Consider the following 21,592-nt stretch of genomic DNA (forward strand, 5'->3'; position numbering starts at 1 on the left):
CAGACAATAAAAATCAGTCTCCTTGGAATGCTTGGAAGCAGGGCACAAAGAGGGAAGGACTAGGTCTTTAATAAAGTGACTGAAAAGTCTTAAGCTTTTTTTTTTTTTTTAAACAAATAGGTTTTTACTTACCTGTTCTGTGCAATGGCACTGCACAGAGTGGCCCCAACCTCCTCAGGTCTCCCGCCCATGCTCCTAGCTCCTCATCTTATTGGTGTGCCACTACAGGAAGCCACTTCCTATCATGGTACACCTGCGTGCTCAATCCCCAGCAGCGCCACCTGTGTTCACCGACACAGACAGGCTCAGTCCCGCTCCTATTCCTTGTCACAAGTAAAGCCTGTGAGGGGAGAAGAGGAAAGAGCAACTGCATATGGGCACTGCGCTGGATTGAGTGAGGACGGTAAAGTATAAGAAGGAGTGAGGGGGAGATAGTTTAACCTAAACATTTTTTTACTTTAATACAAGAAATACATTAAGGTAAAAAATGTTAGGGCTTTACAACTTTAATGTGAAAGTTAGATACGTCAATAAGGTAATTTTGCAGTAAAAAGAAAAATTCCCTGATGGGTACAAAGGGTGGTTTACACACACAAGGAGGCACAGTGTATTGCAAGGGTGGTCTAATCCCTGGTACCATGTTCTGGATCCATTTGATGCCATAAAAATTACGATCTTCTCTTACTTTATATGCGGAGCAATCGAGGCAAAATTTGCACTGGAGGAAAGGCATATATTAACTGGAACGGTATATACAGGGAACAACTGATGCTAGTGCTAGAAAATCCTTGGGTCCCTGCCACAAGCAGGGGTAACTTGTACCTTAATGCCAGGGTTTCCACATCTAGAGCTCTCCATTTCTGGCACAATAGATAGAAGATGTTGCAATGAAGGGCCCATTCCCCTTGGTCTAGGCTTAGACAGCTGAGATAGTCTGCCTTCCAAATGTCCACTCCTGGAATGTGAACAGCAGAGAGGGATGGACAGCTTTTTCCACCTATTAGAAGTACTTCCAATAAAACTGCATGACTTCTGATACCCCCTTGATGGTTGATACAGGCCACAGTCTTGTCAATGTGTGATTATTCCTTAGTCAGGAAACCCTGAAGAAGAGTGGTTCAGTAATTAACAGCTAGTTTTATTGCCCTGCGCTCCAGGATGTCGATATGGAGCTTGGTCTCTTTGGGTGACCTGAACTGTGAACCTGTGAGGTTGGCATCTGATGTCATCACCTTCTATGGGTGTGGCAGAAACAAATTCCCTGTTGCTTAGGCTGGACTAGAAATCCACCAAGTTGGAGGTTCCTTATATGGCTGGAAAGGCACAAAGGGAGGTCAAGAGAAGGAGCATGCTGGCTCCAGGCCAACAAGAAGTTGCGTTGGTGAGGCCTTGAATAGAATTGAGTGAAGGGTACTGCCTAGAATAAGACTACCGTGAGGCCAAAAACTCTCAAAGAATCTCACTGAAGGTTGTTCAAGATCAGATTATGGAATCTTAGAGAGAATATTGTCAGTGCCAAAGAAAGAAGAGGAGGGGAAGGAGGACGTAAAGCAGAACTTCCCCTTTAGGGTTAAAGTGGAACTTTAGGCTGAGGAATTGCAACAGGCGGACAGGCAGGATTTTTAATGCAGAAGAGACATGCTTTGTCTCTTCTGCATTAAAGCTACTTACCCGCTTGTCCACCCTTGTACTGCGAGCCGCGCATGTGCAACTCACTCTACAAAATTAGCAATGCTGAATCTGACTGAACTTCCGCATCACCTCCCGGCCAATGACCAGCGATCGAGACCCGGAAGCCAGCAGCCGGGCGGATAAAGGTTTTACATAAATAAAAGCGGATTTTAAGCTCCCCTGTCAGTGGTAAATTGCGTCTCATCTTTGCACCTTTAAAAGAGCTTTTCTGTTAAACAGATTTACTGGCTGAATCATCAGGTGAAAATAAAGGAAAGCAAATATTTGCTTTAGGGTTTAATACCGCTTTAACATATTTTTAAAAATGTATAAGAGCAATGTTTACGGCACAATAAGGGCAAAGGTAAGCGAATACCTTTGGTAAAACCTTTAAGGCTCTTTCACACTGACAGCACGGGGATGATGGACAGCGGGGCCCTGGTTTTACCACCAACAATTCTAACATTACAGCCTGACAAGGCTGTACACAGGCTGTGGCAATTTTAACTTGGCACCACCTGTCAAACTAGGCCATTGATATCAATGGGACTGCACTACAACCACATGCTTGGCTCACAGTTGTGAAGTGGTCAACAAAAAAATAAAAAACACACACGTTGTCAGATAGTATTGCCTGCCAGCCCCTGATATACCGCCCTCTGATTGCAGATCGCTTTTCAGAGGGTGATTAGCATTTCCGAAAGAGCGCTTTAGAGTATCTGTCAGCTCAAGACTGGAGATGTTAATAGAGTGGAAGTGTCAAATGTCACTTTAAATTAGCTGCAAGCTAAGCACGTCAAACAGAGATGTCCTAGGCCAATTTTCATTATAGGAATAATATGAAACTTTTTCCTGACAACTTATCACTAGGAGTAATCTGACTTTGTGATACTGCTTCCACTGGGAGTATTTACTTGCATGAAGTTAATACATACCGTACTTAGTGGACATACTTGAGTTTGTAGTTCCCCCACATGGGGGACATGACTTACTGATCCAGTGTGCCATTGACATGTAGTAAGTAAAACAGAAATGCAGTGTAGCTTTATGGCCTATTCACACCTATGTTTTGGTGCCATTGTGGTAATGGTTAATGTAAGTTACCACAATGTAAGTTACGTGCACTAACCTGTAGTGCTATTCATTTTACAAAATGCCCCATATTTTGCAGCACAACCTAACACAAGGCTATACATTATGTATAGTGTTGAAACTGCTTCAAAAAAAAAAAAAAAAAAAAAGCCAAGTCAGTTTTGTGGTTCGTTTTGGTGCATTGGCAGCCTATTCATTAGTAGTTTGCCTTAACCAGGCTTTTAAAGGCCTAGGGCTAGTAAGCACCCTCAAAGTTCATTGATTCTTCAGTAACTGTTTACCTGTATGGGCAGACAGTGGTACTGAGAGTCTGCAGGAGCCTTACATTGCACTCGCAATCTACTGATCGCACACACAGACAAAAAGTACATTTTTAGGGTAACATACACTTTAAAATTCCTTTCATGTGGAGAATATTTCTTCTTGAAGTGTATCTATACCCAAAAGGTTATATATTGCAGATTACTAGTCCTTTCTTTTTCATTTTCTGCATTCATTTTCTTTTTTCAAACTTCTTTTGCTTTATTTTTACCTGTCAATCCTGCAAATAACACTTCCTTCCCTGAGTGGCTACGTCACTCCTCCACTGCATCTATGGAGGAAGCCATGGTAGTCACCCTGGGATGCTCTCCTGATATGGACTACAAACATGTCCGTATCCTTTCATCTCCATTACATGAGAGGCAGGGGAAGTGTTAGTTTACAAGAGATAGCTAGGAAGGAAGATGTTCTTCGATGTAGATTACAGGACGTGACAAGGAAACTGCATTTCTTGCAAGATCAACAAGTATTTTCTGTATTTCTTGAAAGCTTGCAAAAAAGGAAAAAAACAATGCAGACACTACAAATCAGGACTGAAGGTTGCAATATATTGCATGGTCTTGGGTTTATTGATCCTTTAAATTTTGTTGTATTTTTAAGATAGGAAGCAAGGTGAATTCTCCCAGTGGGTACAGAGACTGTAATAAAAACCCGACAAAGGTTCTAACCTCTCTCTCACAGTGTCTAAAGCTACAGAACAACAATAAGTAGACCCACCTGTCCATTATTAGGCCATGAGGAATGTATACCTTCTCAAGATCAGCTGCATAGTGCTTTGGAATACAGAACAGGTCAAGGTCATATCCTTGCTCATCGTCAGCAAGCTGGAAAGGAAACAGATTTGAATAAGCAAACTTCTAAACACTGAAAATAATGGTCATGTTCTGTGAAATGCAAATACTCCGAATCAGCAAAAACCTATGCAAAGCATGCATATTTCTAGGATATATGAATAAGATTCATAAACCATTTAAACAGGCTGTTTAACCCCCTCCAAGAATAAACAGGACTTAATGGGGAGAATTTAGGAACACTGGAGCAGACAGGATTTGGAGCAGTTGTGCATGGCAATCAGCATCTAACTTCAGTTTGCTCTTTTAAGCTTTGAAATAAAGGATAGAAGCTGACTGGCTGCCATATAGAGCTGCTCCATACTCTGCCTTTTGTGTTCACTTTCCTTTCTTAGTCTATGAATAAAATGTGTGATGTTGATTAGAGCAGATACCAACCTCTGGAATTTTTCAAAACAATGAGTGGCTGGCAAAGCTAGTTCAAATATTGGTTACTTGTTTCCTCCATGAACGGGGGTGCACATACCCATGCACCAAGGCCAATGGAAAAAAACTGATTATCTAATCTATAAGCAAAAATAGGGGATTTTTTATTCAAATTTTCCTAAAGAGAGAGATCAAGCACAAGTTGCCTCGGTGTTCCTCAAAAAAAAAAAATCATACCATGAGAGGGTACATCTTATTATGTCTTCAGAATTATATCGATGACTACCTAAAAGAACATATATCAGGGATCACAAGATTGCAAAAATATGCCAGATATAAAGGATAGCTCCAACATGCCTATATCTTCATCATGGTGTAATATATATCCATGAGAGATATAAAATTCTCATCCCCTAAATTATTCATTATAGATAACAATCAAAAGTAACAAAGTTGGATGCGATTGCTTAACTCATTGACATTTATTCAACTCCACTATTTGACAATGCAGTCTTATCATACAACTATTTCTTAAAGCACTGCATGCATGTACATTTTCATCCACTCTTGGAAGAGGCTATTTACCCAATTAGTCCCTGACGAGAGACTACAGCTATCACTAAAGGGAGGGGGCTTTCTATCTCTGAATACTGTGACTACAGATCAGGGTGGATAAAAATCAATGATTTTTTTTAAAACAATAAAAAAAAAAAAAATTGTTTTTTTTTTATTTAAATCGGATTTTTTTAAATAAAATGCTTTTTGAGGAAAATATATTACCATCCAAAGGTTATTCCATCATTAAATAAAGATTAGTTTTTGAATTATGTAGAACAAGGCTGTATATGTTTAATTTTTTTTGTAAATAAATACCATTAATCCATGTCATGCTCTTCCAGAGGTTTTTGTAAGATTATTGGGCAGTTTCTCTGCCTACAAGATATTATCACAGATGCTTGATTTACTTTTGCAGTTCTCAAAACTGAATTTGACTCAGCGGAGATCAGATGCCTCTTCTTCACAGCAAAAATGTTATAACATGAACAGAGTTAAGAAAAAGACCTTAATCCTAACTTCTACAAACCTATGAATACAGAATCAACCCCTTCAGTGCTAAATTTCAAGAAGTTCAGTGAATAGAAACAATATTTTTGTGATTGTTTGGAGTGGAATAGATCTGCACAAGAAGAAAGTGAAACTAAGTGTGAGGAGGAAGGGCTGACAGTCTAAGTTTCTTAAAATATATATATTTTGTTTAGCCAAATTAGTTAACAAACATGGATGTTTGTTTAAGCAAATAACATATGCTGGAATGTTATCGTTTCAGTTGAATAAATCTATTTAAATTGTTATTATTAAGGTAATAATCATTTTTCCCCTTCCTAAGTACAACAGAAAAGTTGTCCAAATATGAATGATTAACCTATTAAACTGGGAATAACTAAAAAACTAATATTAAAAGTTGTTATTCTAAAAATCTTCATCTACTTGCATATTAAAGTTATACCAGCAAGAATTAGTCTTTATGTAGAAAACTATGATTTAAATCAAGCCTTACTGACTAGTGATTTAAATCAGTTTGATTTAAATCAAATCCACCCTGCTACAGATCCACCTGTACCCATCAGTTGACAAGATGTCAAATATTGGTTAGAATTATGCTTTAAAGAGGAATTTCATCAGACCTTTGCAAAACTAAGTCAACAACTACAAAGATTGTACCTGCTGATTAGAATACACATACTGTATTTACCAGCCCATGAAGTCCAGTGCAGTCTTCTTTGCTGGGTTTTTCTCTGTGCCACCATTGTGCGTTCAGGAGTGGGCTGTCATTTCTTGGTCGCCCACAGCCAGCCCCCTGCTGCACATGCATGTTATCATAGCCTGCAGGGAGACTGTCCTGAAGTCTCCTGGGATGTGCAATGTGATATCGCAGGCAATCTCAGGGCTATGTTATCCTAAGGTTGTGGGAGCAAGTACCTGCAGGAAAAAAGGTACCTGCTGCCTGTCCTAAGGGAAAAAAGCATGTGATTCTGTTGGAGGGAGGGGAGATTAATATAATGCTGAGTTGTCTTTAAAGTATGACGTTCCACTATAACTACTTGAGTGCCAGCCTGTAATACCCCTTCATTACCAGCAATGTTTCAGTGATGTGTTAGTTTACCTGACAGTTTACTTTTTCATAGACAGATCGATCTTTTGGAAGTATTTATTAATTACTGCAGTTTTTACTTTTTGCTATAAAAAGGAGACCAAAAAAAGAAAAAAAAAAAAGAAAAAACCCAGACGTTTCTCTTACTTCCCTATTTGTGTTAAAATATCAGAATGGTATGAAAACCCTCATAATGATCCTTTTTTGGAAAGTAGACACCCCAAGGTGATCCCATTTTTTACAACAATCTTTTGAAAATGAAGAAACATGCCAGTACTAAGGGGGTTAAACAGAGCTTGAGAATAGTGCACCAGACACATTACAGTACAGATCACACAGAGGGAGGAGGAAGTGAAGAGGTTAATGTACTGGTCACATAGTGGCGGGTTAGAAATGAAGGTTAATGAATAAGGTGCAGGATAAGGAAGGTGAAAGGATTAATATACAGGTCACAGAGACAGCATAGAGATAGTATGTGTTGGAGAGAAGGGGGTCATGAAAGGGTTAATAAAAAACCATTCCTTTTGTCAGGGAACACAGTGAATAGAGACGCAGATGCATTCAATTTTGTCCCCATTCATAATTACACACTCTCTCCCTCTCCGCTTACAACAGGGAATCAGCACTGTAGACAGTACCACGTGATCGCTACGATGACCAATCAAATGGTCCCTCAGATCAGTATGACACAGGGTCTCCGTTTACCCAGCTAATGATGGCTCAGAACACAGCATTCACCAGTCAAATTGGACACCCAACAGCTATTTATCCAGTGGCATTGATTAAAGGCACTGGCTAAAGAGCCTCCAATATGCCACTGACAAATATTCCTGGTACAAAAGATCTATTTGCCTGGTTGTCATGCTTAGGAAATTATTTCAAAATTTTCTGAGCCACAATACAGATTAAGCATTCTGATTTGACTTGCAGTGTGCTCAGTCTAGACTGTGGCTTGGTAAGTACTGGAGCCAGAGAAAGCCAAGCGATTAGCATTTTGAAAATCAAGAAAGCAATGGCAACGTTCACAGTGATCAGACCACTGCCTGATCCTATGCAAAATGGTAGAGAATCAAACTGATGAATTCAGACTGATTAATTCCAATTTAGTGCCAATAAACCAGCCATGAGTGAAGGCAATAAATGCACCATTTTACAGAAACAGAAACTTCCAACGAGTTTGGTTTGCCTTCAGCTGCTCTGTGTCCTTGTTGGATACCATAAACACAGCTTAAATCCTCCTGAATTATCAATGGAGCTTTATTCTTCACTGTATCTCCAGCAGTTTTCCAAAGGTGACTAATTCAGTATACTCTGGTGTAGATACATCCTGTCATATTGGGATCACCACACCTAACACTGTAAACACAGCTCTGTGTTTGGGAAAAACACCACAACTGCCCTGTACAACCCGGAGGAGGAAAATGGGTTGAACAAAGAAAGCTGATTTCAGCTGATTCTGCTTCAGTACAAGCTGGCTTCTGTTTTGCTGCTACAAACTGTAGCCAGCTTTACAAGCTACTGTATTTTGTTTCTGGTTACCAGTACACATTCTCCAATGGCAATGGGATAACCCTGCGAGCTTACACTGTAATGAAGTGGGTGCATATGAGCCCTGGAGTTCATTAAGTGTGTGGTGGATATTCTTTAGAAATCTGTCTGGTGGTAGTGTGACAAATGGTGGAACATTCAACAGAATGAAGTCAGTAAAGTGTATACGAAGCAGTTGCAGCTCTCACAATTGTCTCAAGTATCTCACCTGTGAAGAGGCAGACATTTTATTCCAGAATTCTCTCAAAGATACAACATAATCAACAATATTCTTCTTATTACCAATATGACAGTATTCCTTTACAAACCAGTTGCAACAATAGCTCCATACAGCAACGTCACAAATTAGTAGTTGAATTTGGGGTATGCAACAGTACAAAGTGAAAATGTTGCAGGGTTTTCAAAGCTTTTGACTACATACATATGTAACAAAATGTGTCAGAAATACCTTACTGAATTGCCCCTGCCCCTCCCAAACACACAAACCCTACTCCACCCTGTGTTGAAGAAAATTGCTGCACCTCCATTCACACACACAGAGCATGGCTAAGCCCTGCCTTCCGCTCTCTCCTCATTGGTTCACTGGCTTTGATTCATTCATTCTTTGTGGCATAGATTCCACAAGGTATTGGAAACATTCCTTAGTCTTTGGTCCATATTGACATGATGATCACCCAGTTGCTGCAGATTTGTCGGCTGCACATCCATGATGCAAATCTCCTGTTCCACCACATCCCAAAAGGTGCTCTACTGGATTTTGATCTGGTGACTGTGGAGGCCATTGGAGTGCAGTGAACTCATTGTCATGTTCAAGAAACCAGTTTGAGACGATTTGAGCTTTGTGACATGGTGCATTATCCTGCTGGAAGTAGCCATCAGAAGATGGGGACACTGTAGTCAAAGGGATGGACATGGTCAGCAACAATGCGCAGGTAGGCTGTGGCATTTAAACGATGCTCAATTGGTACTAAGGGGTCCAAAGTATGCCAAGAAAAGATCCCCCACACCATTACACCACCAGCCTGAACCGTTAATACAAGGAAGTATGGATCCATGCTTTCATGTTTTTTATGCCAAATTCTGACCCTACCATCTGAATTTCACAGCTAAAATGGAGACTCAGACCAAGCAATGTTTTTCCAATCTGCTATTGTGCACCTTTGGTAAGCTTGTATTAATTGTAGCCTCTGTTTCCTGTTCTTAGCTGACAGGAGTGGCACCCAGTGTGTTCGTCTGCTGCTGTAGCCCATCTGCTTCATTATGTTGTGCGTTCAGAGATGGTATTCTGCATACCTTGGTTGTAATGAGTGGTTATTTGAGCTACTGTTGCCTATCATCTCAAAGCAGTCTGCCCATTCTTCTCTGACCTTAACAGGGACATTTTTGTCCACACAACTGCCATTCACTGGATATTTTCTTTTTCGGACCATTCTCTGTAAACCCTAGAGAGGGTTGTGCGTGAAAATCCCAAAAGATCAGCAGTTTTTTTTTTAAATACTCAGACCAGCCCTTCTGGCACCAACATCCATACTACATTCAAAGTCACTTAAATTCCCTTTCTTCCCCATTCTGTTGCTCGGTTTAAATTTCAGCAAGTCATCTTCACCACATCCAGATGCCTAAATGCATTGAGTTCCTGCCATGTGATTGATTAGCGATTTGTGTTACCAAGCAATTGAACAAGTGTACCTAATAAAGTGGCCGGTGAGTGTGTGTAACACACACAATAAAATATATATATATATAAATAAAACACGTTTGGTGGTTCCAAGTAATTTTCTAGCAAAAAATACTGATTTTCACAGTAAACAAATAGTGTCAGAAAAAGGCCTGGTCGTAAAGTGGTTAAACAAAAATGGAGAGGAATGCCTGGGAAAGTAAAATATTCTCCCAAAAATGATAAATTACAACCCAGTCTACCAAATAAAAAAAAAAAAAAAAGAAGGAAAACTGATGTGTACAAAAGGTCCATTTAGAACTAGCTACGTACCTTAGCTTGAAATATCCTGCATTGCGCTAGCCAGTTCTGACACCAACTTTACTCCTCCAAACTTCTGCGAACACTTTTTTTTTTTTTTAAATAACTTTCTCAAGGGCATTGCTAGTCTGTGAAATAAGTAACCTTCAAATGTTTCCATACCTAAAGTGAAACACCTACAATGAAGTATCTCAAAAAGATTACGACTACAGCAAACACAAAACACTGGAGGGTATTACAAATACTGGGCCCAAGCAGCTGACAAAATTGGCCTTATTCACGGAGCACAAGGAACAAAGTTCTAGTTTGAAAACTGCAGAAACCAATAAGGATTAATTTTGCATTGGTGATCTGAGTTCCACAATGCCTAGTACAGCTTTCAAGAGCCAATCACAACAGTTTATGCAAAATTATCTGAAGGGACACGCACAAAAAAAATTTCTCGTACAATAACAGAACGAATGATTTTTCACAAAATTAGTATAGTATTTGTAAAAAAAAAAAAAAAAAAAAAAAAGTGACCAAGACGTGCACGCTAGGAAACGAAAAAAATATTACAATATATACATTATATCATCGTGGATTAGTTGTACTGTGTCTTACGAGAATTTTCATAACCCTAGCAACATATTAGTTTTCGATATGAGAATAGTATGGGAAAAAAAATGGACGATGATTTGTCCGATATTCTCATCCTGAGTACTAGGCTTTAAGATAATTCTGATTGCTTGATCTGAGCTGCACTTAAAGCAAAACTAACTTCTTGCAACCAACATTAACAATTTTTAATTCTTATGTTGCTAAAATTGACAGGAAGGTTTATTATTTCTACTTGTTATTTTAAATTTCTTTAGGTACTTCCTGGTTTCTGGCCTAGAACAAAATTGTGTTATACATCCAAAGAGTCTTCGTAGGCATTTTTTTCATGTAATGCTTTCATCTGTAGGAGTGGATGGGCTCTCTCAGCTAAGCACAACCTCCTGCCTGCAGACCTGAGCTAAGGGCAGATGGATACCAGGAGGTAAATCCTAGGCGAAACATCTACCCAGGGGGGCACACTAAAAAAATGATGGTTGTCTGGCTTTCCTATATTGTTCACAACACGCCGAATCGGAGGATGGTACTAACTGTACCAAATTCTCAGAATGGCAAAAACATTATTTGTCTTGATGTAGAAACATAGCGTAGATTAGGAAGTGATGTATGTGTGACCCTGTAGCCACACCCTTCAGCGCCATAAATTTGGAGTATATATAGATAATGTGATGGCTGCTAATATAGGAATATATACAGATATGCAGGTGGTTTTAATTACTATCCACTATGTCAGAATAGCTACATTTTCTAGGTTAATGCACAATATATAAATATTAAAAGCGAGAAGCATGCCAGAGATAGCCGACTATACCATATATAAAACAAACAATTTCAATAAACTTGTAATAAATGAGATAAACCTCATTAGTAAAAAAAAAAAAAAAAAAAAAAAAAAGATTATGTATGTGTGCATCACTCTTGTCCATTCATAAAACATTTCTGTTGCATGGCTCATTATTATACATATGATACATTGTTCATGTTATGAAATATATTTTCATGGCTGCATATTCTTCCAGGCTGTTATTTGTTTCCCATCTGTTTCTGACCATGTGCAGTCTCTCATTCGATTTTTCTTGTTCAAAAATAGTATACATTGCACGTATATCGTAAGTTCTGTTCACCAACAAGAACATTTTGTAGTTTGCTCCTTTGGACATTTTTTTGCTTGGAAGGTCTGAGGCAGCTCTCGAAAGGTGCGTACACAGGACGTGTACAGGTGAAACTCGAAAAATTAGAATATCGTGCAAAAGTTCATTTCAGTAATGCAACTTAAAGGTGAAACTAATATAGGAGATAGACTCATTACATGCAAAGCAAGATAGTTCAAGCCGTGATTTGTCATAATTGTGATGATTATGGCTTACAGCTCATGAAAACCCCAAATCCACAATCTCAGAAAAATAGAATATTACATGCAATCAATAAAACAAGGATTGTACATAGAACAATATCGGACCTCTGAAAAGTATCAGCATGCATATGTACTCAGTACTTGGTTTGGGTCCCTTTTGCAGCAATTATTGCCTCAATGCGGCATGGCATGGAAGCTATCAGCCTGTGGCACTGCTGAGGTGTTATGGAAGACCAGGATGCTTCAATAGCAGCCTTCAGCTCTTCTGCATTGTTCGGTCTCATGTCTCTCATCTTTCTCTTGGCAATGCTCCAGAGATTCTCTATGAGGTTCAGGTCAGGCAAGTTTGCTGGCCAATCAAGCACAGGAATGCCATGGTCATTGAACCAGGTTTTGGTGCTTTTGGCAGTGTGGGCAGGTGCCAAGTCCTACTGGAAAATGAAGTCAGCATCCCCATAAAGCTTGTCTGGGGAAGGAAGCATGAAGTGCTCCAAAATCTCCTGGTAGTAGGCTGCGTTGACCCTGGACTTAATGAAGCACAGTGGACCAACACCAGCAGATGACATGGCTCCTTAAATCAACACAGACTGTAGAAACTTCACACTGGACTTCAAGCATCTTGCAGTGTGTGCCTCTCCATTCTTCCTACATACTCTGGCTCCTTGGTTTCCAAATGAGATGCAAAAGTTGCTCTCATCAGAAAAGAGGACTTTGGACCACTGAGCAACAAACCAGGTCTGTTTTTCTTTAGCCCAGGTAAGACGCTTCTGACGTTGTTTGTTGTTCAAGAGCGGCTTGACAAGAGGAATACGACATTTGAAGCCCATGTCCAGCATCCGTCTGTGTGTGGTGGCTCTTGATGCACTGACTCCAGCCTCAGTCCACTCCTTGTGAAAGTCCCACACTTTTGAATGGCCTTTTCTTGACAATCCTCTCCAGGCTGCGGTCATCCCTGCTGCTTGTGCACCTTTTTCTTCCACACTTTTGCCTTCCACATAACTTTCTATTAATGTGCATTGATACAGCACTTTGGGAACATCCAACTTCTTTTGCAATTACCTTTTGAGGCTTTCCCTCCTTATGGAGGGTGTCAATGATGGTTTTCTGCACAACTGTCAGGTCAGCAGTCTTTCCCATGATTGTGATTCCTACTGAACCAGACTGAGACCATTTAAAGACTCAGGAACCCTTTTCAGGTGTTATGGCTTAATTAGCTGATTGGAGTGGGACACTTTGAGCCAAGAATATTGCACCTTTTCACAATATTCTAATTTTCTGAGATTGTGAACTTGGGGTTTTCATGAGCTGTAAGCCATAATCATCACAATTACGACACATCACGGCTTGAACTATCTTGCTTTGCATGTAATGAGTCTATCTCATATATTAGTTTCACCTTTTAAGTTGCATTACTGAAATAAATAAACTTTTGCACGATATTCTAATTTTTTGAGTTTCACCTGTATAAGCAAAATCGAACAGTCATTCCAAGTACGGAAATTTCCATCTGATCATATTTTAGTGTGTAGCCCCCCATTATTCAAGATGGCTGTAACTAGAAAAGCTAGGGGGTGTTTTCCAAAGCGATATCTTAAAATAAAGCATGACATGAATGGATGGATGGGGGGGGGGGGGGGGGGGGGGGGAGTTTAATTTGAATATTAAAAGTGAATTAAATAACAGTTTCATTTTGTGGTTCTCAGATACAATTTAGTTCCACTTTAAGCTGCCCATACACTTGACATTTTTTCATTTCAAAAACATAATTTCCATTTTTCTAATAGTTTGAGCAGTCAGAGATCTACTGCAGTGATAGTGCGACAGTAAAATTAGGAGCAGGATTGAAATTGTTTTTGTGAAAAAAAAAATACAATCATTTAAAAAAAATTCTAAAGGCCCTTTAACACAGGCTTTGCAAGCAGGTTAACCTGTACGTTTTTCTGGCGGACCTGATTGAAAGCTCCCTGGAGGTCTTTGGGCAGACAAATGTAAATCTACTTGCACCCATTTTCCTTCGTTAGCTCAAAGTCCCTCCAGAAAAGTACTGCGGATCCAGACTTAAACATGACGGATCTGAGGCTGCCTGATATAAATGGACATAAGCCTGTTAACATACTACAGCCCTTATAGCCATCATGGATCCACAACAGTCCATTATCAAAATGCAGACAAAAAGTGAAAAAGGCACAGATGTCACAAAATGGACATCTGTCCCAGTTGGCTCAGCTTTACTAGGTGATCTGTTCAACTGGACAAAAACACTAACGAGACACTTTAGCCATGAAGTCAGGGAAAATCAGACTTCACTAACAAAGTCAGAGAGGGCATAGTGCATTTTTTTTAATAAAAAAAAAGGTCATCTAATAAATGTTGTGTATTCCTACACTACACAAACACTTAAAAAAAAAAAAAAAACTGTACAATTTCTGTACAATCCATTTTAGATTTACTAAAATTGTTATCCGACAGCCTAACCCAATTGAACTAGTGTTCAATGGAGCAGGATTTACCACAACACAGTTTTTGATAGAAGACTACAATCAGGTTAGCAAAATGTATGGTCCATTTAGGCAGTACTTTTAAAAGTTTACTGTGGAATACTTTGGGGAATGAATTTGTGGACTTTACTGGCAGTTTTAAATAGACTCACTTTAAAGCTTAACTCTAGGCATAAACAAATCCAATAAGGGCTCATTCACACCATGGTACAGAGACATCCATTTTTTTTCACGCGTTATGCAAGGGCACAATGAAATAAATTGTTCTCTATGTTCCCTGTTCACACCACAACACTGGTATCACGTGCAGATTTTATTTCCGTGCAGGAATCTGCAACCTGTATAAAACTCAATTCAGCACGCATGAAAACTGATGTCTCTGCAAGTAAAATCCACTCATCAGTTTCCATCAGTTTTTCTGCACGTATGGTGCAAATGAGGCCTTAAAAGTGTTAGTTTGAGTTTTTATTTTTTTTTAAAAGGTGAACTAACACCATACACCCTCCCCTGACCCTGCTGTACTTACCTCCCAGGATGCTAGGCTGTCAGTGCCCACAGAACGAGTCCAGCAGCCTGGGGGTTTAAAATCCCCACTCTTCTCTGTGCAGCATTTCTGAGGACAGGCCAGAGTGAATTGCTCTAGTCCGTCCTAGAAGCACTGCCAATGCAGTATAACAGTGTGATGGGACCCTTGGGGAGATTTCACCCCACTTATTATCCTGGTGACAATGGTAGAGAGAAAAATCACCAACAGAAACACTGTCAGATATAAAAAATGTTTTTTCCCCTTCTAATAGAGTAGGGAAAGACTAGACACTGCCATCTTATTACTATCGATGTCCCACCTGAAGATTTTTCCTCACTTACTGTTAGGGGAAATCCCTTGGAAACAGTAAATACCTGACGTTTTCTAAATCTTCCACACACTACTTAGAACTAAAAACAGACTGGCCTTACACTTTAACATTTATGTACATTCCATATCCAACTTTCCTGATGCCAAACCTGTGGCCCTTGGGCACTTTTTATGCAGCTGTCGGGGCCCCTGCAGACACTAATCTGTGTTTCTCTTTTGTCCTGTAATAACAGTTTATAGCAGTCTCATGTAACATATCTCCAGTCTATGACTGTCTCCTGAAGCATGTCCACAGTCTCTGACTTCCCAACCAACCATATCAGTCTGCAATCTTAAACCCTCAGTTGTATGTTTTGCAGTCTCTGACCATCTCCTGCATCCTCTCCGCAGTCTCTGACCATCTCCTGCATCCTCTCCGCAGTCTCTGACCATCTCCTGCATCCTCTCCGCAGTCTCTGACCATCTCCTGCATCCTCTCCGCAGTCTCTGACCATCTCCTGCATCCTCTCCGCAGTCTCTGACCATCTCCTGCATCCTCTCCGCAGTCTCTGACCATTTCTTGTATCATTATTACTACTACAGGTACTTATATAGCGCCATCAATTTATGCAGCGCTTTACATATATATTGTATATTCACATCAGTGAATCCCTAACCCTCAAGGGGTGTACAATCTAAGGTATCATGCCCAGAGTCTTTGACTATATACTGATGTGTGTCCGAGAAGAGAAGTAAAGTAGTTTGAAAGGATTAAACAGCTCAAAAGCATCTGCAGGCCAACAAAATGAGATTGTTCAGTTGTCTTATGTTTAGTTCTTTCCATAAACAGGAACACACTGGTCACATGAGCCCTCCTGATTAAGATATGCAGACGTCTGCAGGGGGAGGTACAACTGACCAAGCACCAGCCACCTCATGTAGGCAGGCTAGTCAGACATGAGCAGTCTAATTGGAGGCATGACATGCACTCGTCATGTAAAGCATCCTTGCTCCACCAGGACTTGTCATGATCACTTCACAGACACTAGTATTAGTACATATGCACAGAAATGTTACTTCCCCTTTCTATGGAACAAAAGATGCCAGAAAAAGTTACAAAAACTTGTAAAATCTGAGTGTGATAAAAAGCACTTCTGATATTTTCAGCTCTTGTAAACTCCCTGTAGAAAATGGATATGCTGATTGATCCTCACATAACTGCGAACGATGCACCCAATTGGAACAATCATCCATGTGTATGGCACATCTAGGTTCATTTCTAATGCATAAACAGTGCATTCTATTCTTAGCATCTTCAACACAATAGACACACTTGGGGGCCCATTCTAGCTCACACCAACACATTCATGGTTACACATAGTTCATACTGCTCAAAAGTTTCAAACAGCCCTTTTGTTTACATTGTCTGCTGGCTAACCACCCTGCAAAAACTGGAGTTACGCTTATTTCACTCCATGGATGAAAGCAGAACACATTTCAATGAATACAGAGAACACATTTTATTAAATAACGACCATGCTGGTCACCATCTTCTTGTAAAAAACAAAACAAAAAACACAAACCACACACACCTCTCCGATCAGCAGGGTATCTATAAGCAGAGCAAGACATAAGTCATATCTGTGCCCACTCAGTTCATGTAGAGAGAACACAGGCAGACTCCACTGAGCTCCAAGGGCAGGCCGTGTGAACGAACTTCGCTGTCTATTTACATTAACTAAAAATTAGTTCTGACCTCAAAAACATACAAACTGAATATCATGCATTACTGTGTATGAAATAACCAATAAATAAAAAATAATAACTAAAACTACATTAATGACAATCCATTACCAAATAAAGTGCATCAAACCAAAGTGGCATGTGCTATTCAAATAAAGTGACGTGCTAATTTAAAGGATAAAAGTGCACCTTTGTAAAGAGAAAAAAAATAAAAATAAATAATAGCACATCTTCCTGCATTTAAATAAATGTGTAGTTATTTATTGATTTTACTAGGAGCCTAGAAGGCATTGCACCCGCGGTCAAGCAGATCACGGGTGCCAGGCAGGACTGCTGCAGACCAGTCTGTATATCTGTGTGCTCGTACCTCATAAGAGCAGGCAAATATACACAAACAAGAAGAGAGACTGAACTACCACAGCACTATGGTAGTTCATGGAGAACTACAAGACGAGTCACAAAGCCTGACGGTACTTGCAATTTTCCATTCACAGAATTCTGTGAATGAATGACGCAGCCAGACAGGCATAGCCCCGCATGGCCGCATCTTTTTTAGAAAAGGTAAATGAATCCTTTAATTTATCAATAGAGTCTTTTAACTACATCCAAAAGTCTATTTTCTATTTTTGTCCTCAAAAAATTCAACTGTCCATATGCGCAAAACACCAAAAAGGTCCAGATGTGCCAAAAATCTTCAATAGTGACTTGTGCAGTAAAAAAACTGTGCAAAAGAAAAACAGATAGAAGGCCTTGTTGGAAGGTAGATAATGGAAGCATGCTTAAATACATATCACATTAACAGCCTCCTTTAAAGCGGAAGCCAATGCAGAGATGCTCACCATTCCAATGGTCCCCACCAGCATCATCTCCTGTGCACCAAGTTTCTTCATCGGCTGGTATGGGATGTCACTCCTGAGCATGCACAGGACCTTGTCATCCTGACGCACGGGACGCGCCTAGAGCAGTGCACATCACTGTAAGTAACATGCACGGCTCATTGCAAACAAATGGAAGTGCGCCTAGAGCAGTGCACATCACCGTAACATGCACGGCTCATTACAAATGGAAGTGCGCCTAGAGCAGTGCACATCACCGTAAGTAACATGCACGGCTCATTACAAATAGAAGTGCGCCTAGAGCAGTGCACATCACCGTAAGTAACATGCACGGCTCATTACAAATAGAAGTGCGCCTAGAGCAGTGCACATCACCGTAACATGCACGGCTCATTGCAAACAAATAGAAGTGCGCCTAGAGCAGTGCACATCACCGTAAGTAACATGCACGGCTCATTACAAACAAATAGAAGTGCGCCTAGAGCAGTGCACATCACCGTAAGTAACATGCACGGCTCATTACAAACAAATAGAAGTACGCCTAGAGCAGTGCACATCACCGTAACATGCACGGCTCATTACAAACAAATAGAAGTGCGCCTAGAGCAGTGCACATCACCGTAACATGCACGGCTCATTGCAAACAAATAGAAGTGCGCCTAGAGCAGTGCACATCACCGTAAGTAACATGCACGGCTCATTACAAACAAATAGAAGTACGCCTAGAGCAGTGCACATCACCGTAACATGCACGGCTCATTACAAACAAATAGAAGTGCGCCTAGAGCAGTGCACATCACCGTAAGTAACATGCACGGCTCATTGCAAACAAATAGAAGTGCGCCTAGAGCAGTGCACATCACCGTAACATGCACGGCTCATTGCAAACAAATAGAAGTGCGCCTAGAGCAGTGCACATCACCGTAAGTAACATGCACGGCTCATTGCAAACAAATAGAAGTACGCCTAGAGCAGTGCACATCACCGTAACATGCACAGCTCATTACAAACAAATGGAAGTGCGCCTAGAGCAGTGCACATCACCGTAAGTAACATGCACGGCTCATTACAAACAAAAGTGAGTGAGAGGAAAATGGAAAGGTTTGGGAGTTCACAGGGGATATTACAAGGAGGCAGACAAACAGTAAGAAACAATTTCATGAAAAATAGATTACAGGATCATTAACCCCTTCATGCCTAAGGGTAAAACAAATCTTAAACGCCTAAACACAATTTTGCTACTGTTACATGTGTTAGTAAAACCGTACATATCATCACAACTACTTTGTACATCCAGGTGAATTATACCTTTTCACAACACAAACTGGGCTTTCATTCTGTGGTAAATAGTAATGGATATCTCCTGATTTTTTGTTTTTTATTATCAAAAAGGAAAACTGGCCCCAATTTTTTTTTTAATTGTGCTGTGCGTTTCTTGCTACTGCCGTAACCTAACACCAAAGAACAACCCAAAAATTTTTTTACAGCTCTTGACGATCGCAGCAATACCATGTGTGTATGTTGTTTGTACCTGTACTACAGTCCAGAAACAATAGTGCAGTTTGTTTTTTTTAACTAAACACACACTGACACCGATTCCATTAAAAGAAAATATATATATATTTGTTTTTTGTACCCATAGCACAGCCCAGAAACAATAGTGTGCATTTTGCTTTTTTTGTTCTACCTAAAACATGCGGACACTAATAATTGAAAAAAAAAAAAAATCATGCCCAAAATACACTGACCCTGACCTTTAACCCTTACTTGACCCAAGCACTAACCCTGGCACTAACCTAGATCACAGATGATCTCGGTATTTTCTTTTTTTTTTCCTTTTAAATCATTGGGAGCAGGAGAATTTATTTTGGGTTGTTCCTTGAAGGTAACTTTGTAGTAGCAAGAAATATACGGCTAAATTTAAAAAAATAAATATTGTTATTATCCATAAAGCATTAGCAACTTTTCTTTTTTTAAGGCTCCATGCACACTGGACATTTATATTAATGCTGGTAAAATTAGCTGTGTAAAATCACATTAAAAACATGAGTTTAGCGGTTTCGTATTAGCATTTAGCCACATATTTTCGCATTTGTGTTTACTGTTTTTTTTTTTTTAATACCCCCCAAAAAAATGTTTTCTTGGTAAACAAAAAAAATCCAAAAACGCTGGTGTGCCGCGATTCACCACGTTTGAGCGTTTTTACAGCTAAAAAACTCCTCTAGAAACCCACTAGTTCTGTTTTTTTTTTCCCAGCCAAAGAACGCCCCTGCCAAAAAAACAGATTACAGTCTGTGTGTGCATGGACACATAGGATAACATGCTGGGGGGGGGGTTTACTGGCTGTAGGAAAAAACGTCAAAAGCCAAAAACAGCAGCTGTAAAAAAGTCCAGTGTGCATGAGGACTAGTTGCCAAGCAGCAATTTGATATTGCGGGGCCACAACTGCGAGCCAAACATTTGGTTTGAGGTTGATCTGATTGAGCAAGTCTGACAGGTGGTGCTGCCTGTCAAACTCTGCGGCCAGAGTTAAAAATTCCATGGTCGCCATGCAAGGCATCATGGTCGCAGCATGTGTACAGCCCTGTTTTTTTTTTACTGCCACCAGTGTGAAAGATGCTTAAAAACCTGACAGGTGGTCTGATCCCTCGCCACTCTAGCTGAGAAAGAAAAAAAAAAAAGTTTTGTGTTTAGTTATTCTTTAACCACCTCCCGCCCGCCATATAGTAATATGCAAGGTGGTTCTCTCATTCTTGGAGGGCATCATATGACGTCCTCCCATTCTCACCATGCATGCGCGGCTCAGGGAGCGCGCAGCGCGGCGATCGGCGATGCACTGTGTCCCTCAGACACAGTGGATCACCGATCACGGAAAGAGCCGAAGACGCTGGCTCGGTCATGTGATCAGCTGTGTCCAATCTTAGCTGATCACATGTAAACAGGGAAATGCCAGTTAATCGGCATTTCTCTCCTCTCGAGCTGTCACGCTGACAAAGAGGAGAGCCAGTAATCGGCTTTCTGCGGAGGGGACATGTACACCGATCATCAGGGCACTGATGATCAGTGTAGCCCCAGCAGCACCACCTGTCAGTGCCCATCAGTGCCTCGTGCCAGTGCCCATCAGTACCACATCAATCCCACATAGCAGTGCCTACCAGTGCACATCAATGCCACATATCAGTGCCCATCTGAGCTGCCTTTCAGTGTCACCAGTCAGTGCCGCCTAACAGTGCCAGTCAGTGCCATATATCAGTGCTGCCTTTCAGTGCCTCCTCATCAGTGCCACCTATCAGTGTCGCCCATCAGTGCCCATCAGTGCCCATCAGTGCAGCCTCATTAGCGCACATCAGTGAAGGAGAAAAATCACTTATTTACAAAATTCTAAAAAAACAAAAACGAAGAAAAAAAACTTTTTTTTTTCAAAATTTTCAGTGGTTTTTAGTTTAAGAAAAAATAAAAAAAAAACCCAGAGGTGATTAAATACCACCAAAATAAAGCTCTGTCACAAAAAAAAATGATAAAAAATTTCATATGGGTACAGTGTTGCATGACTGCACAATTGTCACTCAAAGTGCGACAGCGCTGAAAGCAAGAATTTGGCCTGGGCAGGAAGGGGGTACAAGTGCCCTTGTGGTTAAGCATAAAGCATGTATGGTAAAGAAGCTTGCATGTAGTTTTTACATTAAAGAAATCCATTTGCTGAATCTCTGGTGTAGTTTATAGCTTAACCCACCTTCCTTAGGGATTCAT

General features: G+C 40.3%; 1 protein-coding gene across 1 annotated transcript in view; it reads right to left on the minus strand.

Moving 5' to 3' along the window:
• Positions 1 to 21,592, minus strand: part of HPRT1 (hypoxanthine phosphoribosyltransferase 1) — a 65,191-nt gene that overhangs the window by 36,406 nt on the left and 7,193 nt on the right. The window contains exon 2 of the mRNA XM_089657939.1: positions 3,802 to 3,908. Within this exon, the coding sequence (XP_089514065.1) occupies positions 3,802 to 3,908 (107 nt within the window). The remainder of the gene's footprint in view (positions 1 to 3,801; positions 3,909 to 21,592) is intronic.

Source organism: Staurois parvus, unplaced genomic scaffold (assembly GCF_062004578.1).
Source record: "Staurois parvus isolate SC_StPar_1 unplaced genomic scaffold, SC_StPar_1.0 ptg001045l, whole genome shotgun sequence".
NCBI classification, from domain to species: Eukaryota; Metazoa; Chordata; class Amphibia; order Anura; family Ranidae; genus Staurois; species Staurois parvus.